We start from the raw sequence: 18,392 nt of genomic DNA on the forward strand, positions 1-18,392 counted from the left end.
TTTGGCCGCCGGAAAATGGATTTTCAATCGGGTCAGATTGGAAGTTTTGCATGGGTCGGAGGGGTTGGCTGAGAGAATTTTCTTCCAGAAAGTTTCCAAAAATGGAAACTGATAATTTTTTTTTCTAAAAATTCCTATTTATACAAAAACAAAAAACTTTTTCCAAAGGCCATAACTTCTTCATACGAACTCCAATTTTCTTGTTCCACATGTCCACGAACTCGTATCGATGCGCTCTACAACTTTTATGAATGAAGTTTTTTTAGAAACTCAACGAATAAAAAGTCAACAATTTGGAAATTTCAAGAAATTAATAACGAATTTTCCAAGTATTACATTCTACCCTACTTAAAGAAATTTCGTCCCGAAATTTTAACACAAACACAGCAAGGAGATAAGGATGACAAGTTCACAATTAGTGCTATTTCCAGACAACGGAGATGAAACACATGCTTTCTAAGAATTACAATGACTACATTTCAAATAGATCATCAATCATAGATTTATCGCAATCACACCACTCCCAACAATTACAACTATATTTCACAATTTACTAAAACCGAAAATCATTTGTAACAAATCCTTGTTTTCACTTATTGAGCCGTTGACGACCAAGTTCATATATTTCAAAACAAATATTTATTTTGCAACAGATACGATTTTACAGCTAACAATGAATTCTACATAAAACTATCACTCCACTAATTTATCACCTAAAACAATGTGAGAGGGTTTACATCCATATATAGAGAGGGTTTACATCCTATCTTCATGGACCGTGACCTCCATATATAGAGAGGGTTTACATCCTATCGACGTGGCATTACTAGGAGCACCATGCAGCATCTGAGAAACACCACTACACTGCTATAAAGACTGGAAAATAACTCATCTACTAAGAAGGCAGCAGTAGACGGGATGCATAAACCAGATTTTAACAAATGGAGTTCCTGCAGCACTGAGAAACACCACTACACTGCTATAAAGACTGGAAAATAACTCATCTACTAAGAAGGCAGCAGTAGACGGGATGCATAAACGAGATTTTAACAAATGGAGTTCCTGCAGCCACACATGACATTTGGTATTAGCTGATGACTCCATAATTTCAGCAGCCGCACAGACAGTGGGACAGGAGGACAGCCAATCTAGCATGTACTCTCTCATTTGAGAGTTCTGAGAAATCACTCTCCGTGTCAAAGTGATTTTCCCCAGAATCTGGAAACTGCAGGAATGCATTCCATGTCAGATGACTAGATGAGTAGGATAGTGCATGCATGAAATTAGTAACAGGGAATTCATCCTTCAGACAATTGTCGACATACTAGCTGTTTCTTACTATTTACCTCATCCAAAATTCATATCTCGCCCTCAGGTTTTGACACAATGATCTAAAGTCATTGGTCAAATGATGTTCAGCTACCTGTCCTGTCCACCAAAGTCACCCCAGGAGCAAGAAACGACTCAAAGTTGTTCCCGGAAACCCAAATCTGCCAACCAGAGAAAGTTAAGATATAAACAGCTACAAAACAAAAAACAGGAACAAATTTGTATAAATCAAATGTTTGTGCAAAGATCAACTATACAAACTCATCCACTGAGGAATGTAGAGATAAGTCCTAATGTGGGGTTATCCTACTTCCATAGAAACTACCAACATAACTGCATATCCTTTTCAAACTAGATACTTTATTGGATTTCATTTTATGCTTTTTTCGTTTCACTTGCTCAGTGATTAATATGAGTACATGCAGTGGTGGTGAAAGCTTACCTTTATATCCTCTGTTAATGCTATAGATCAGTGATGTTGCCACTTGACTGAGGTTTGTACAATAATTATTCTAGATGTGTATATTCGTGTAAACTCTTTTTTAACTTGGCCTTTGACTATTTAATGAGGGAGTAAGAGGTTGTGAAGAACAGACAGAGACATCCCCAATACAAAAAGGAAAGTTCGATTGATTTTTAATCTTTAATAAAACACCTAATTGTAATACTTAGGTATTATGTCATTGCAAATTAATGACCAGTCCTTTGCCAACAAAAATGAGTTCTTGGATAGAAAAGTATAAAGAAATTACCTACTAAGAAAATTCCTCCCAAGAAAAGCAAGATAGGAGTCAAGAGAAGAAATTAGAGCCCACCTCATCATCTTCCTTCTTTGCCATCTGAACCAAATTTTGAAGCTGCTTCTAACAACTCAAACCCTCGAAGCTGCAATTTAAATGTCTTTTTAGTCAGATGACTAGTTAATCAACATAGGATGAATTTAGGAACAGAGATGGAGCACATACTTGCTGTTTCTGACTCGTAATATTGAGCTCATCCAAAATGTAAATTTCTTGCTTTCAGGTTTTGACACAATGATTTGTAATCATCAGTCAAATGATGCTCAGCTGCCCAGTCCTCCAAGGCCTTTCTGCCAGGAACAACCACAGCAACAAGAAATGACTCAAAGCCGTTCCCATAAACCCATATCTGCCGACCAGATGAAAGGTAAGATGTAAAGATATCCATCTGTAACTTCTGATAACATGAAAGAAGGGTAGAGGACACCACAAAATTCAAATGTAGCACAAAGACGAACACAAACTAATTTATTCTAGAATACAGAAGTTAGTGACATACCGATGTGATAAGGGGCCATTGCAAGTATTTGCTTTCAATGCTTTCCATAGCAACATATTCACCTTGAGATAGTTTAAATACTTCCATTTTCCTGTCTGTAACTTTCATTGCTCCATTAGGCTGCCATCCTCCTATATCACCTGTAATCCATCCACTCCAAATGAATCATCAACAAAAATTTTGAAGGCACCCTCTTGAAAAGAAACCAAACGATTGAGCATCAACCAAAAAAGTACTTCATTTCTAGTATTGTAGACATTTACCCGTACGGAACCACCCATCAACAAGGACAACTTCAGTTCGATCTTGTCACTTGTGGTAACCAGAAAACAAGGTTTTTCCTCCTAGGAAAATCTCTCCACGTGGCACACTAGAAAGTGCATCATATCCCAGTTCTGGGACCGACTCATGCCGCACTTCAATAGTTGTCAGGGGGGCACCAACAGTTCCAATCATAGGATAAACATTGCCAAGGGACGTAAAACACCCACCACAGCTTTCAGTAAGGCCTACACGATTTAACAAACTGATGAAATGTAGTTCTCTCCGTTTCATATATATCTGCTTCTGATGTCTTGTGGTAGCTGATTTAGAAACTTAAGGTCATTTGATTTAGAAACTTAATCAAACTTTTTGGTGGAATAGTCACGTTATGTACAATATTTTCACTTTCAATAGTTACATACAAGTCTATATAACATAGAAAAGCAGGGTGCCCATGACGTGTACGTGTGGGATGAACCAAATCCTCATTGAATTTTATTTTTCCATTTGAATGAGTACAAAAAAAGCATTCATACTGACATCTCCTAGGTCAAACACATATACCATGAATACTTAACCTTGTACAATTTTTTTGATCTTCACTATGATTTAACTGATTCAAGTATAATATGTATCTATTCATTTTTTATGCAGTCAACCATACCATATCCTTCTGATAAATTCCTCCACATGGCAAAGGTGCAGCACCAGACAACATTATACGAACTAGTCCTCCTAGCTCTTGTTTTATCTACCACAAATAACACAGTTTGTTAGAATGTAACGCATAAGATAGAAGTAATGCATTGTTCGAATGTAAAACCAGATATTTCAAGAATAGAAAGATGAAGGAATAATAACTGACCTTGTCAAAAACAAGCTTGTCCAAGAGAGGTGCCGCTTTTGCTTTTGTTAGGCCCTTCTGCAGATTTGCCAACTTGCTGCCATATAAACGTTAGCCATGTATTGGTAATACTTCAACAAAGTTGCTTTGATAAAAATATAAACTATAAAATAAATCTGCAAATAAGCACCTTTCACAGGATGATTTTACTCAAAATTGTAGTAGTACCCTTAGTTTAATTAGTTGGTATAAAATCTGTAATTTGATGGCCAACCACAAAGATTTCAGCATAATTTGATATAATATGGGATCCAACTTCTGCCAATATGAAAATATAAATTTCCCCTAGTGGAGGGTTACAGTGCAACCCCCAACTTTAATCAATCTGATAAAATTAAGATACGTGGAAGATGCTATCAGTTACCATTAACATCACCAAATAGAAAGCAACCAATTGGTCTAACAAGCTTCATGCAGAATGCCGTCCTCACATGTTTTCTTGGCAAAAGCAACAAATCCTGAAGAATAAACTATAAGTGCTTGCTAAATTGGATTGTATCCACATGATTTAAATTTTTTTCTTGGAAAACCTAACATTTTAAACAGGCAGAGCATATATGTATGGAAACAGATTAAGGATGGCAAATTTCATTTGAGAATGAAAAAATAATTTCATATTGATAATGCTACAAAATTCAAAACGAAAATAGTCTTGTATTGGCCTTTTTAGTAACAAAACTACCAAGTCTCCATGACCAAAAATGTTCCTTGCTTATTTGCCTCTTACACAAAAATGAGGTACATTTATGCTATAAAACTGTGCAATAGACCAAACATAGGTACAGACCTGGTGAAAATCCATCACCAGATTGCACCCCAAACAACCCATGCCAAGTTACAGACCTGCCTCCTGTTTTTTTTTGTTTTTTCGTTTTTTTGAAAAGAAACAGCTTTTTATAGAATAAACAAAAAGCGAATTACAAGGAGTCTGCTTTAAAGATCTATAGAGGGCAGGTAGGGCTATAGGCTTAGCATCTCGTCTATTAATACTAAATGAAAGCTTAGGGGTTTATACTACAGCTGCTTGCTATTTCAAATTAATAGTAATGCAAAAGGAATAGTAAATATGCAGCTATAGGCATTCTGAAGCAAATATGCAACTGCTGGAGATTGAGCAGAAATTATGTGCAAATGGAAGAAGATCATGAAAAAGAATAGTGAGAAGAGGTATTGGGGTGTCATTGTTTTAATGTAGATGTGTTTGTGGATTGATTTAGTAAGAGAAAGGAACTAAGGTGGAGAAGTTGAGCATAAGGTGAAGAAGGGGGAGGGTATATAACTGTATATTAGTGCATAGTTACGTGAAAGGGAGTCCTTTTAAGATGGAAAGACCATGTTATCCAGAACAGAGTAGTGTAACTCTTTCTTGGCAAGTAAGAGGAATAGAGAGGTAGGGAGTTTTGCTTGGCAGGGCAGGAAAAATAGAAGGGTATGTGAATGAAGTCAGTGGGGTATGAGTGGGAAAATGATGGTTATGATTCTAAGTGTATTGCTTATTGTTTGGTGCAAACTTTACAGAACAAGGCTTGTATTTCCTGTCCTCATAATATGGGCAGTTACAGTACGACCAATTTCTACCATACTTTGATTTTATGAGACCCTCTGATATAACATCTCAACAGAAAAGAAATTATGCCTAACTACCATAAGATTTCAAAGTTAACTGTAAATTTCAGATCATCTCCATTCAAAATCAATCAAAATCATATGGATGTGCTTAATATCGTATCTAGAAATTCGTCCATATCAGAATGAAATGGGGCTGTGATCATTAACTCTACAATTATCCAAGTACACATGACAACATACAACAAAACATAGCAAAAATTATGAAATAGAATTGGAAAACAAATAATGGTAATCAAATAATCACCTTATAGAGAATGTATGCTTATCGGCTTGAGCATGACTATGATTTGAAGCTAATTGTGGCTGCAGCGGCAGAGGTTGCAAATCCCTAGGTGGGTTTTTCTGCTGAGATAGCACAGTAAGAAGATTGTAATGGAAGATTGTAAAACGAAAATGGGGGGAAAAACCCAGTAGAAGGAAAGCACGTATTCTAAGCTGGTTAGATACAAAATTACTCTGATTATGAGTATGCGAACAAAACAGCAATGAAATATGACTCGATACCCAAAAATGAAATATGAAATATACCTTGGGATGGAGAGCTCTACATCTCCATAACCAGGTGAGTAAAAATCCACTGCAACCAATCTATCACTAGCATTATGCAAAGAATCAATAAGTTCTTAGCAGAATGGATCTCCACCATGTTCAGTTTTCTGCCACCATTTCATAGCTTTGCTTACACAGATTGATGCTTGTGCCTGAAACCATATACATATCCAAAATTTCATGGCATGCACTGCGAAATTGCAACTGCCTTAGAATTCAAAAGAGCAATACTTTTTTTCCCAAATAAGAAATTCACCAAACTTTGACATCCCGGGATTTTGTATTTTATGTGAATATCAGATACAGGTTATTACAGCAACACAGTACGTAGGCCAGACCTGTATAAATGCAGGAGGTTTAGACATCCTTTTTCAAAGGCCTTGGAGTCCCACTTTATTGAAAATTCCAATGCTATGTCAACTGAACCTTCTTCTCCAATGTGGGAGGCTTTGAAGCTATGTTATCAACAAACTATCATTCAGGAATTCAGTTAGTCAGTTTCAAAGCAGTTAGGGATTCATAAAATTCCATCAAGTGCAGGTCAATAAATAATTACCTTTTGATCCACATAATAATGCAGAATTCACTTATCTCACTTGAAATAGTGGCCTAATGTCACAAAACTCTGGTAAATCAGAAAACCTAGCTGCAGTAACCATTAGTGATGCAACAGCTTCCTTAGATTCCTTAGTTCCCTGCAATGACAATAAGGGAGCAAAGTAAACATTATGATGAGTTAACCTGTCCTTCTTTTATCTCATTAATGAAAGAAAGGTTTCAAACAAAAAAAATTCATTTCCTTTAGCAGGAACTCAAACCACCTATCTGATGTACATTATTACATGATTCCGTCTGGTCAACAGAAAAACTGTAGTAATGACAGAATCATCTAAAGTTTCAAATACTCATGGCATCAATATCTCTACACCAGAACCTAATCAAACAAAGGGTCTTTGCATCCAGTACAAATTTACATGGCATATACTAAAATCAATCAACCATGTGAAACCTGACATTTGGAGAATCTAGTAACCCGAAGTAATGCTATACTGCATCAGCAGCATAATCTGACACTAAGATTAGCAATCCACGAAACCAAACTAATTAAGCGAAAGTAAGGGCTTTTATTCTTTCTCGCCAACATTTCTAAGGCCCATAAGCGAATGTATATATTAGCAGTTCAATCCGAAATCAAAAGAGCAGCTGCGTATTAATAGAGTAGTAGCATACCTTTGGATGAGGAAATAAATTCAGAAAACGATGCTATATAATCAGAAAATAGAAAGACCTTGAAAGTGGCTATCGGACGAGAAAACGTCTACAAGTTCATCAATGAGTTTAGTGAAGTAGATTAGTGCACTAGATCAAGCTTCTAAATTACAAATTTAATATTCCTTTCACTGATGCAATTTTGCACTTAATAGTTACATGGAATTGGGCATGGTAAACTAGTTCAACTCTATCCACACATATGGAGAATGCCAACAAAGAGTTGATATTACAAACCAATCTCGAAACTCCAAAGATATCAAAGAAAGGGAGAATTTGAAAATGTAAACCTGTATCGGTCACACTGGTCTATAGACAATGCCATGCTGCATCAGTAATAATTACAGCTTTTCATTCTCCAGTTGTGCATCGGTATATAATTCTTTGCAGTCAGTCCTCTGTTTGGGACGATAATTGTCCCAGAAGTCCTGCAATAGCATTGTTGTTCAGATGTCACATATTATCTCTGAAATGAGGAAATTTTCACAAAAGGAAACAATACCTTTTGAAGTTCATCTTCAGAAAGTTCACTGGTGAGGTTCTCTGCACGGATTAGCTTCATAGAAACGTCTTCATTGGGTGGCATTACAAGGTGGACACCACAGCTTTTTATGGAGGACTCAGACTTTTGCCATTGATAAATAATGACTCGACACGTAAAAGGGGGCAACGGACGCATATAACCAACTGGCCACATTTCAAGGAAGGGAACATAGTGCAGCCACACATGATCCGACTCTGCTGAATCAACACAGTCTGAGAAGGGAAATGAAACCCTCACTTCATTGATGTGAATATAGACCGTGAAATCAGTCCAAGCATCTTGCAGGTTTTGATCAACAGCAACACAGAGAGCCAATCCTGCGTTGTCCCATTTGAAATTTGCAAGTGTTTCGATATAAAATTCAAACCGTCGATGCCCCATGAAATCCATTTGACAGCTGAACCACTTTGGAACCTCGCTTCTTGGAACTGGAAATGTAATTGTGAATTTGGATTGCTGAGAAGATAGGAGTCGAGAGATGAGATCAGCGTGCACTTCATCATCATCATCCTTGTTTGCCATCTCAACCAAATTTTGACAGAGTCTCCAGCAATTAGTCAAGTCCATCTCCTTAATCATTTGTGATTCTTTACGCTCCAAAATGTTTGACAACTTTGAAATTCTTTCCAATGATACGCAATCCATCACATTCAACAGGCGAATCCTTGGTGGAAGCCCCGGAATTTCTACGAGCCTCGTGCAGCCGATCAAATTGAGTTGCCTCAAGTTGACAAATTTGTTGATGATGCATTCGGGAAGGATAACAATGGTGCTTTCTGATAAATCTAAAGTGGATGCACAATCAAGGGACCCGAGGAAATCAATATTAGATAAATTGCATCCACCCGCAAGGAATTGATCTAAACAAGGAAGCGCCAAATTGAATTCAGTATCTGGCTCTGGCTCCGATGAAGAGTCACGGTTGTCATGTGAAACCTTTGAGTAAGTTGGAAGCACTTCAGACTCCACCTTATTTGGGAATCTTACGAGTTTTGGGCACTCGGACAAGAGAACCGTCTTTAACTTCTGCAATTCATAAATGCTGCAAGGTAGATCTGTGAGGTTTCCACAATGATCTAACACCAACGATTGAAGGTTAATTAGATATCCAATGGATGAAGGCAATGCTTTGATGCCAGTGTTGTATAGATACAAGGATGTCATGCATTTCATCTCTCCCTCAATTTCAGGGAAACTCTCCAGCCTTGTGCAGTCGTTGAGATTAATGGATCGGAGGGATCTCCAGTTGACTTCTCCTGGTAGCCTCACAAGGTTAGAGCAGCTTTCAAGATTCAGGTCAACAAGCTTTTTGAGGGATCCAACCGAAGGGTGAACCTTCTTTAAACTTTTACAATTGCTTAGATCCAGGAACTCTAAGTTTGGGCTTCCAGACAGGTCTGGGCTTTGTGCTAGGAATTTACATCCACTCAAATTTAGGGATTTCAGATTTTCCATACTCTGTCATACCAAAGAAGAAAAAAAAATCAAATGGAAAGTTGGTAAGGTATAAAGATTTCAATAAATTAAAGTCTTGAAAATATATAAATACCTCGAAACGTGAGATGCAGCTACGAGGCATATTAAGTTGAATTAGATTCCTCATGTTAAAATTGCGGGGAAAGAATTTTAGCGGACAATCACTCCATTCAAGTAACCGCAACTGATTCGGATAATAATCAACCTTTCCACAAAACCGTCCATTGATGTTTATGAAAATTTTAAGATTTCTCATCTTTTTGAAGCATTTAGGATTCAAGCATATCTCATCTACTGTAGGCATCTTTATCATTATACCTTCAATTTTACTTGTTCCCTAGTGTGAAAAAGGCAATCGTATTAGCAAAATATTTACTTTATATAATAAAATATAATAAAGTGTTTTGAAATTTCTTTTTTCTATTCAAAAATTCAAAAAGTGTTCAAGGAAAACCTAATTTGTGTTTAGCCCAAACTCTAGGTTACTTGACCTAGTGGTAATAGGATTTAATTAGAAGGATCTAGAATCCTAATCAATGTAGAATTACTTTCCTTGTATGATTGAGATTCTATGCATTGTAATCCTCTATATAAAGAGTCCCCTATTATTAATGAGAATACATAGCGATTATCTCTCAATTTCTGATTCCCTAAAACACGTTATTAGCACGAGCCCTAACCCTAGCCCTAAAAACCAAAACTCTTCTCACCAAAACAGCCGCAAGCTCCTAGCCCTTGCTAGCCATGCCGTAAGCTGCCCCTGCAGCCCTTGCGCACCCATGTGCCACCTACTGCCCATGCAGCATTGCGGCACTCCTGCTGCCCTTGCAGCATAGCAGCTCGCTCTTTCTTGTGCAGATCAGTCTGCTTGCACGCCCCGAAACGTCTTGTTCGGGACCTTTGATCAAAATACTTTCTTCATCAAAGTTGTTCATCTCTATCTCCTCTATCTGAACTCAAAATTTCAGCCCTATTGGAGACGTTTTGAGACCTTACAGTATTCAAGGTGGGAGCTGTTCATATCAGTCAGTTTGCAAGCCCCGAAACTTCTATTTCGGATTTTCAGATCAAAATTCTTCCTTCATCAAAGTTGTTCGCCTAGGTCTCTTCTTTCTAAATTCCAAATTTCAGCCCTATTGGAGACATTTTGTGACCTGTACACCAATCGGAGTGGGAGCTGTTTAGAAGCGAATCTGCTCCGAATTTCAACAAGTTTGATTCGCCTAGAACTGAAGCTTGTTTGCAATCCTACAATGAGGATTGAATGCAATCCGCAATCCTAAGAGGTATGGTTTACTAAAAGTTCCTGTTTTTGAGTTTTTATTTCAATTTCTCTTCTTTTTCTCGGGGACTTGCAACCTCCCTTCTTCTACCCCCCTTTCTTCATTATAGGGGAGACCAAATTAAGCCGAACTGTGGGGGTTCGTGCTCACTCCAAGCTTGGAGATTGTAGAGTCCTCCAAACTTAGAGTTTGTTGAGAAGAAAACGATCAACCACATACATCGTTGTTTCGATCTAATCCAAAACCCCTCTTGGAATCGGATTTTCTTGGAAGCGACTACGCTCAGAAAATTCCTAATTTCTTGGAAGCAACTACGCTCAGAAATTTAATAGTTTTTCGTGGTAGCCTTTTTCGCTCTGAAACTAACCATAATTTCTTGTTCTCTTTCAGGATGAGTAGCCTGAACAAATTGAATTTTGCTCCATTGGGAACAACTGGCTCTGAATATCACAGGTGGGTTCGTGATATCCGCCAGCATCTCAAGGCCGATAGAATCTTGGATATGATTCTCGAGCCTAGCCAGGACGTGATAACTGTTAAGCAAGCTCAAGCTTTGGAAGCAAATCGAGCAGCCTTAGAGGCAAATAAGGCGAAAGGCATCATCCTAATGACTCGTCATATGGATGATTCGCTCCAGTACGAGTATATGAATGAAGAAGACCCTAGAAGGCTGTGGGTCTCACTCGAAGAAAGATTTGGCAACGTCCGTGATTCCTTGCTTCCTGACCTAGAAGTGAGATGGCATAGCCTCCGCTTCTGTGATTTCAAGACAGTTCTTGACAATAACTCGGAAGCACTTCGCATTAAATCCTTAATGGAATTCTGTGGTAAAAAGATCACAGATGCAATGTTGATTGAGAAGACTCTCTCTACCTTCCCCGTCTCTGCATTGATGGTTGCTAAGAACTATCGAATCGATGTAAATGCCAGACGGATCACAAGGTTTCATGAGCTCATTGGAGCTATGAATGTCGCTGAAAAGCATGATAATATCCTTGTGAAGAGCTATAATTCGAGATCCGTGGAAACAGAACATATTCCGGAATCCAATAATAGTCGCACCTCTAAGAGAGGGCGCCAAGGGCGAAACCCTAATCTTAGGTATACTTCTGGACATTCTGATCCATATAATCGCTCTACTTGGGAAGGTAACCGCCAAAATAGGCGAACACGGAACCGAAGAGGTAAATGTGGAAAGAGAGAGGGAGGCAATGCCTCTGGCCATGTTGGTGGCGCCACCAACATTAAGAGCCATCTAAATGACGTTTTCAAAGTGCCTCAATCAATGGAGTTCGAGTAAAGAGATGTATGTTCTCGATGTGGAGTGTCTGATCATTGGGCACACATTTGTACAGGTCGTGAAGAACTTGTCACCGCCTACAAAGCATATTGTGAAGCAAGAGAAGCTCACTATGTGGAACAAGAAGATCAAGAAGATGATCTACAGTGAAGGGTTGAAGACTACAAATCTGGCTGGGATCAATAGATCGCCAGTTCTGTTTAAGTCTTTATTTTCCAAGAGATGTAGGCGATTGCCATATTACTTTTTATTGGATTAGATTTTCTTTGATCATAGAAACAATGATGTACTCCGTTGGCTTATGAATAAAATTTCGAGTTCTTTTCATTATGACTCCATTTTGATTCTGAGCATATGCCTTTGTGACTACGATGGCTAGGCCATTAATATTAATTCAAGGACATGGAATAGCCCAAGTTCCACTTGCCAAATGGCACCTTGATTACAGTTGTCACAGAAACTCTCTACGCTCTTAGGGCAAATAGTACCCTATGAATAGCCAACGAATTCCATGCGAAAATGCATGTAGAGAACGGAAATGAGTTCCTTTGCATTACCTCTAATGATTGCGAACAAAGACGCATCTTAGAGAAGTTTATGTGTCTCTATAGTAGACTTTATGTCACTATTCGAGCTATTAAATCCAATAAAGTTATGAGAGAAGATCTCTTGGATCTAGACACATATTGGCTTTGTCACGACAGGATAGATCATCCTAGTCCTGATATGATGATCCGTCTACAAAAGACTTCACACGGACATCTTTTCTCTCGAGCGAAATGAAGCATGAATCAAAAGTTGGTTCTTAGACTAAGTGTGACCGACACTGCTGCCTAGGGCACCGCCTCCGTCCACCACCAGCCTAGGGCTGGCGTAGTCCCTATCCATGACTCCATGGATGGCGTCCATCACGTTGATGGCTCCACAGGTGATGCTGCAATCACCAACTTGCTTCAAAATAGCGTTTTAGATGCTCAGGCCTAACCAAAATTCTCATTGGTTGCTTCTAAAGCCTCTCGCTCGTTTTACTAAGCCCGTTCCTTAGGGAAATTAGGACTGAGACCATCCTATGCAAAGGATATGACAATACTCATTCTGTTCTTACAAAGAATCCGTAGGGATTTTGTGGATTGATTCAACCAACTTGCGGATGCTTAAATATTTCATGATGTTGGTTGACACACAAACACGCTGGTCACGTGTTGTGCCATTGTCCACCTATAAATGCTGCTTATGCTACACTCCTAGCACATATCATATGACAATGGGCTCACTCCCCAAATCATCCTATTCAGTCAATTGGATTTGACTATGCTAGAGAGTTTACATTGAAAGACTTTCGATGGATATTGCAATGGGCTTGATGTTGGACATCACATTCCCATGTACACACTCAATTGGTCTCGCGGAAACGACTACGATGGTAGTCCGAACATTGGTAATGCGCACCAATCTTCTTACATCCGCTTGGGGTGATGCGATATCGCATGCAGCCATGCTAATTCGTCTACGACCTACCACCACTCAATGTACCTCTGCGTTACAGCTAGTGACTGGGTACACGTCTTTTGTACTTACGCACATTTGAGTGAGACATTTATGTGCCAATTGCGCCGCCACAACGCTCTATGATGGGTCTTTACAGACGATTAGGCAACTACGTTGGATTTGAGACTCCAACAATCGTCCGCTACTTAATGCCCTTGCAAGGCGATCTCATTACCGCTAGATTTGCGGGTTGTCACTTTGATGAGACAGTCTTCCCGTCGTTAGGGGAGATAAGAACACAGATGTTCAACAGGAACGACAGGATTTGTCGTGGTCTGTCCCCACTATGTCTCATCTTGATCCCTATTAAAGTGACGAGATCACACAAATATGCTGCAAACATGCCTGCAAGGAAGGACGTCCCTACGAGAGGACGTAGCGCCACCCTACATGGAGGTAGGCATGGCGCCAATGCCAAAGAGAGTGACACTCTGGCGTTACAGGCCATGGCCCTAGCTAGGATGCGTGGAGAGGCCCGTGGGTTCGAAGGATACTTTGGCACATTCCAATCCTTTGATCATCAAGACTCAAAATCCGTCTCATGAGAATCTTCCGGGTTATGGTTATCGTTGGGGGACGCCTCAACGTCAAAACCTATTCCTGAGAATATAGAGCTCTATGAAACTTACACTAGTGTACATGAGACGTGGGATAGAAACTCCATCATAATTGATGATGTAGTTGCGTATTTCGTTGTGCATGAGTTTGTTGAGTCAGATGATATCGAACCACGCTCCGTTGATGAATGAATGCCAACGTAGAGAGTTTTTGGCCTAAATGGAAAGATGCGATCCAGGTTAAGATGGATTCTCTAACGAAGAGGAAGGTTTTCGAGCTAGAGATGCCAACACCTCCTAACATAGAACCTGTTGACTAATGGGTCTTCGTTAGAAAGCGTAGTGAGAAAAAGAGACGGTAATCTCGCCTTATGGCGCAAGGCTTCTCACAAAACACCCTGGAATCGACTACGATGAGACATATTCTCTCGTAATGGATGTCATTGCACTCCACTACCCTGTCAGTTTGGTAGTTTCCGAATAACTGAACATGTAGCTTACAAATGTGGTCACTACGTATCTCTATAGGGATCTAGATACGGAATATACATGAAGGTTCATGGTGAACTTCATTTACCCAAGTCAAGTGGCTCTAGACCATGGAGCGCGTTTACAAAGAGGTTGAAACGCTCACTAAAGTGACTACTTGATTGGGAAGGGATATGCCCACGCATTGCTATGACAAGTTTCAGATTCTATCGCGGTTCATGTTGGACATGATCTTCATTAGAAGCCCTTAAAGAGTTAAGGGAAACCGCTGAACACTTGAAATCCGTAATTTGAGATGAAGGATTTTGGGAGAACACGATTATGTCTCAGTTTGGAACTTGAGCATCGTATCGATAGATGCTTAGGCATTTTGACAAGGTCAAGCCTTCAAGCACTCCCATGATCGTCCGTAGTCTTGATCCTGAAAAGGATCCTCTTCGTCAAAAAGATGATGACGAAGATGTGCTAGAGGCAGAAGTGCCTTACTTAGTACAATAGGCGCATTATTGTACTTATCTCAATGCACAAGACCGAACATCTCATATGTTGTGAACTTGTTAGCTAGATATAGCTCTGCGCCAACGCGACGCCATTGGATTGGTGTAAAAGATATCTTTCGATACTTGAGATGTATAAATGATATGGGCTTGTTCTATCCCTACAAAGAGATGATGGATTCGGACCCATCACACACCAGGTACGCCACCAACACTGGCCTGCGTCCACTATCCCCGTCCCAAAACGACATGTGTTTTGGAAGGTTTTGCTGATGTTGGGTATCTCTCTGACCCACACAATGGTCACTCCCAATCCGGTTAAGTGTTCACCATGGGAAAAGACCATGACATCTTGGAGGTCTACATAATAGACCCTAGTCGCTATATCTTCGAACAATGTAGAGATCATTGCTCTTCACGAAGTGGTTCGTGAATGTATATGGATTGGATCCATAATTACGCATGTTCGAACAATTGTGGTTTGAAGTCTACCACAGATGAGCCTACGAGCATTTAGGATAATGCTACTTGTTTTGAACAAATGAGGCAAGGCTACATCAAGAGCGACAACACCAAGCATAATCAGCAACAACAGACACTCCTCGAGATCAAAGTGAACTAGGTTCGATCTGAGGACAGTGAGGCAGACTTGTTTACTAAGTCATTGCCCAATTCCACGTTCGAGAAACATGTGGCAAGAATTGGCTTGCGGAAATTATCTAAACTCCCATGATCGTAGTCATCAGGGGGAGGTGCAGACATCAGGGGGAGGTGTCTACATGTTCGTCTCGAATCGTGAAGGGTGTGTTGTGCTCTTTTTCCCCTTCGACCGAGGTTATTTTTGTCCCACTGGGTTTTTGTTACTCGGCAAGGTTTTTAACGAGGCAACGAGAGAAGCACCGCGTTTGGGCAACACAAGGGGGAGTGTTCAAGGAAAACCTAATTTGTGTTTAGCCCAAACTCTAGGTTACTTGACCTAGTGGTAATAGGATTTAATTAGAATGATCTAGAATCCTAATCAATGTAGAATTACTTTCCTTGTATGATTGAGATTCTATGCATTGTAATCCTCTATATAAAGAGGCCCCTATTATTAATGAGAATACACAGCGATTATCTCTCAGTTTCTGATTCCCTAAAACAAAAAGAAAATTATATTTATTATTCATAAATTAATTGCCAAAATGGATAGAAGTATAGAACTGCAGACTTACTGTGTTCTCTGTTAGAACTTGGCGAACATCGCTGTGATACCACAATCTGCTACGCCGACCAGGCTCTTTAGGCGACTCGTTGTGAACAATTTTTTTTCCCATTTCTTCTAGCAAATCATGCATGAAAATATGAGCATGTTCAACATTTAGGAGGGCCTTTTCTCCAAGAACTTCAATACTGGACATAGGGTTGCTGTAACCACAACCTTCTAATATTGCTATCACATCGTTCTTATTTTTATTTTTGAAGAAGCACGCAATGTCAAGGAAAATTTCTCTCTCTTGTTGTTCCAGTGCATCGTAACTGATTTTGAGAATCTTATGAATGCCTTGAAGAGGACTTCTTCTATGACCATCTAATAAAGCTTGCCACTGATCTATAGATCTACTGCATAGATGAGAACCTAAAACTTTCAGCGCTAATGGAAGGCCTTCAGCATAGTTAATAATAGTGTTAACTGCGTGTTTTTCATCATAATCCATATTTCTATCAGTCATCAAGGCATTTGCACAGAAGAGCTCACAAGCTTCATCATGATTTAGTCTCCGGGCCTCGTATATTTTATTTTTATTCACTTGATGAGCAATCAATAATTGCTTATCTCTTGTTGTTATTATAACTCTACTGCCACGACCAAACCAATCAGGTGCTCCGGCTAATTTCTCTAACTGGTCCAATTGATCCACATCATCAAGAACTAAAAGAATCCTTTTATATCTTAACCTCTCCCGCAACAAAGTATTTCCTTCATCAACATTGATTACTTTCAGTTCTTTGCCCCCTAGAATCTTTGAAAGAATGATGTTTTGTAGGTTGACTAAACCTCCATGTTGCTTTGAACCTTCTCTAACATTTGCCAAAAAGCAGCTACCATCAAACTCATGGGCAACTGTATTGTAAACAGCTTTAGCAATTGTTGTCTTCCCTATTCCACCACTTCCCCATATCCCTACCATGCGTATATGATCACCTCCCCTAACATCTACAATTTCAAGCATGTCTTGTAGGCGAGAGTCTATCCCAACCGGACACTGTGCCACATCCAAATTGATACGATCTTTTAGTTGTGTAGAGACCTCTTCAACAATTATATCAATAAATTTAGATTCATGCCTGTCATGTTAGAATCAAATGAAACATTTAATAAAATAAAACATTGCTACTTCTGAAGAGAGCATAGTATTGAATAATAATAAAAAAAAAACAATAAAGGAACGGACAAATTTGCTATAAGTAGGATAAAGTGCATGATGTACCCGCTCGAGAAATGCCACCCAGACAAATTAGCCGCTTCTAAAAGAGCTGCTCTCCATCTTGACACCTTGTTCTTTCCATCTTCAAATCGGCGCTCATGCTCTGCAAGTGCCTCACTAAATGTGCCTCTTTGGTGTCTTACGTCCGATGGATCCACTTTGTAAAAGATTGGCCGAACCATTTGGTTCTTTGATCTTCTACATTCAAGGATATGAACTAGTTCTTCCAAACACCACTTTGAGGATGCATAGTTTTCAGAGAACACAATGAGAGAGAGCTTTGATCCTTCAATTGCTCGGACAAGTGCTTCTGATATTTCCTCTCCTCTTGGAAGATCATCATCATCTATGAAAGTATTGATCCCCCTTTGAACCAAATTTCTGTGCAAATGACCTGTAAAATTGTAGCGTGTATCCTCGCCTCTGAAACTCAGAAACACATGGTGTGTGTATGAACGGGTGGAAAAAGGAACAGAAGATAATGAGGAAGAAGCTCTCAATTGGGTGGCCATCGAATCTAGCTTTTTGTTTGATTTCACGCTCAGCTCGCTGATGGAATGAAGAAGGAGCGGAAGAGGAAGAGGAACAGAAAAGGAACACTGCTTGATCACTGTTTCCTGGTAGCTTCGATCAACGTCAATGTGAAGTCAAGGGCGTGTAAGATGAAACGAAACTGCCAAGAAAAGGAGAAGAAGAAAAGGTAAAGTGAAAAAGGCAGAAACAGATTGTATGTGTATGAAGTATGAACGGGTGGAAAAAGCAGGAACGGTTGTTGTTTGACTGCTGGTGAAATGAAGGATCACAGTTTTTCCCGGAAGACGAAGCGAAACTACCGAGAAAAGAAGAAACGGTAACGGAAGACTCTTCCAGGAAGAGGACTGGATATTTTGCCAATGCAATTGGTTTGGTTGATAGGTAGATGCAACTGCCAGTTTGTCACCAACTAGCTCTTGATAAGCGGTAAAACTGTAAAAGAATGAAGAAAGA

At 39.4% G+C, this 18,392-nt stretch overlaps 1 protein-coding gene across 2 annotated transcripts; it reads right to left on the minus strand.

Moving 5' to 3' along the window:
- Positions 1-5,953: 5,953 nt before the first annotated feature.
- LOC112171887 (disease resistance protein RPV1) lies at positions 5,954-18,387 on the minus strand. 2 transcript variants are annotated; one of them, XM_024309018.2, is made up of 8 exons: positions 17,409-18,387; positions 16,152-17,265; positions 9,337-9,600; positions 7,746-9,245; positions 7,534-7,671; positions 6,531-6,669; positions 6,313-6,445; positions 5,954-6,126 (listed from the first exon to the last, which is right to left on the minus strand). In XM_024309018.2, exons 1-5 carry the CDS (start codon positions 17,915-17,917, stop codon positions 7,585-7,587), a joined length of 3,474 nt encoding a protein of 1,157 aa, XP_024164786.1. In that variant the 5' UTR covers positions 17,918-18,387; the 3' UTR covers positions 5,954-6,126; positions 6,313-6,445; positions 6,531-6,669; positions 7,534-7,584. The 2 variants fall into 2 exon arrangements, with proteins under 2 accessions (XP_024164786.1, XP_024164788.1); XM_024309020.2 differs by lacking the exon at positions 9,337-9,600 and having other exon boundaries at positions 17,409-18,385.
- Between the last annotated feature and the right edge of the window lie 5 nt (positions 18,388-18,392).

The sequence above is a fragment of the Rosa chinensis genome, chromosome 6 (assembly GCF_002994745.2).
Source record: "Rosa chinensis cultivar Old Blush chromosome 6, RchiOBHm-V2, whole genome shotgun sequence".
Lineage (NCBI taxonomy): Eukaryota > Viridiplantae > Streptophyta > Magnoliopsida > Rosales > Rosaceae > Rosa > Rosa chinensis.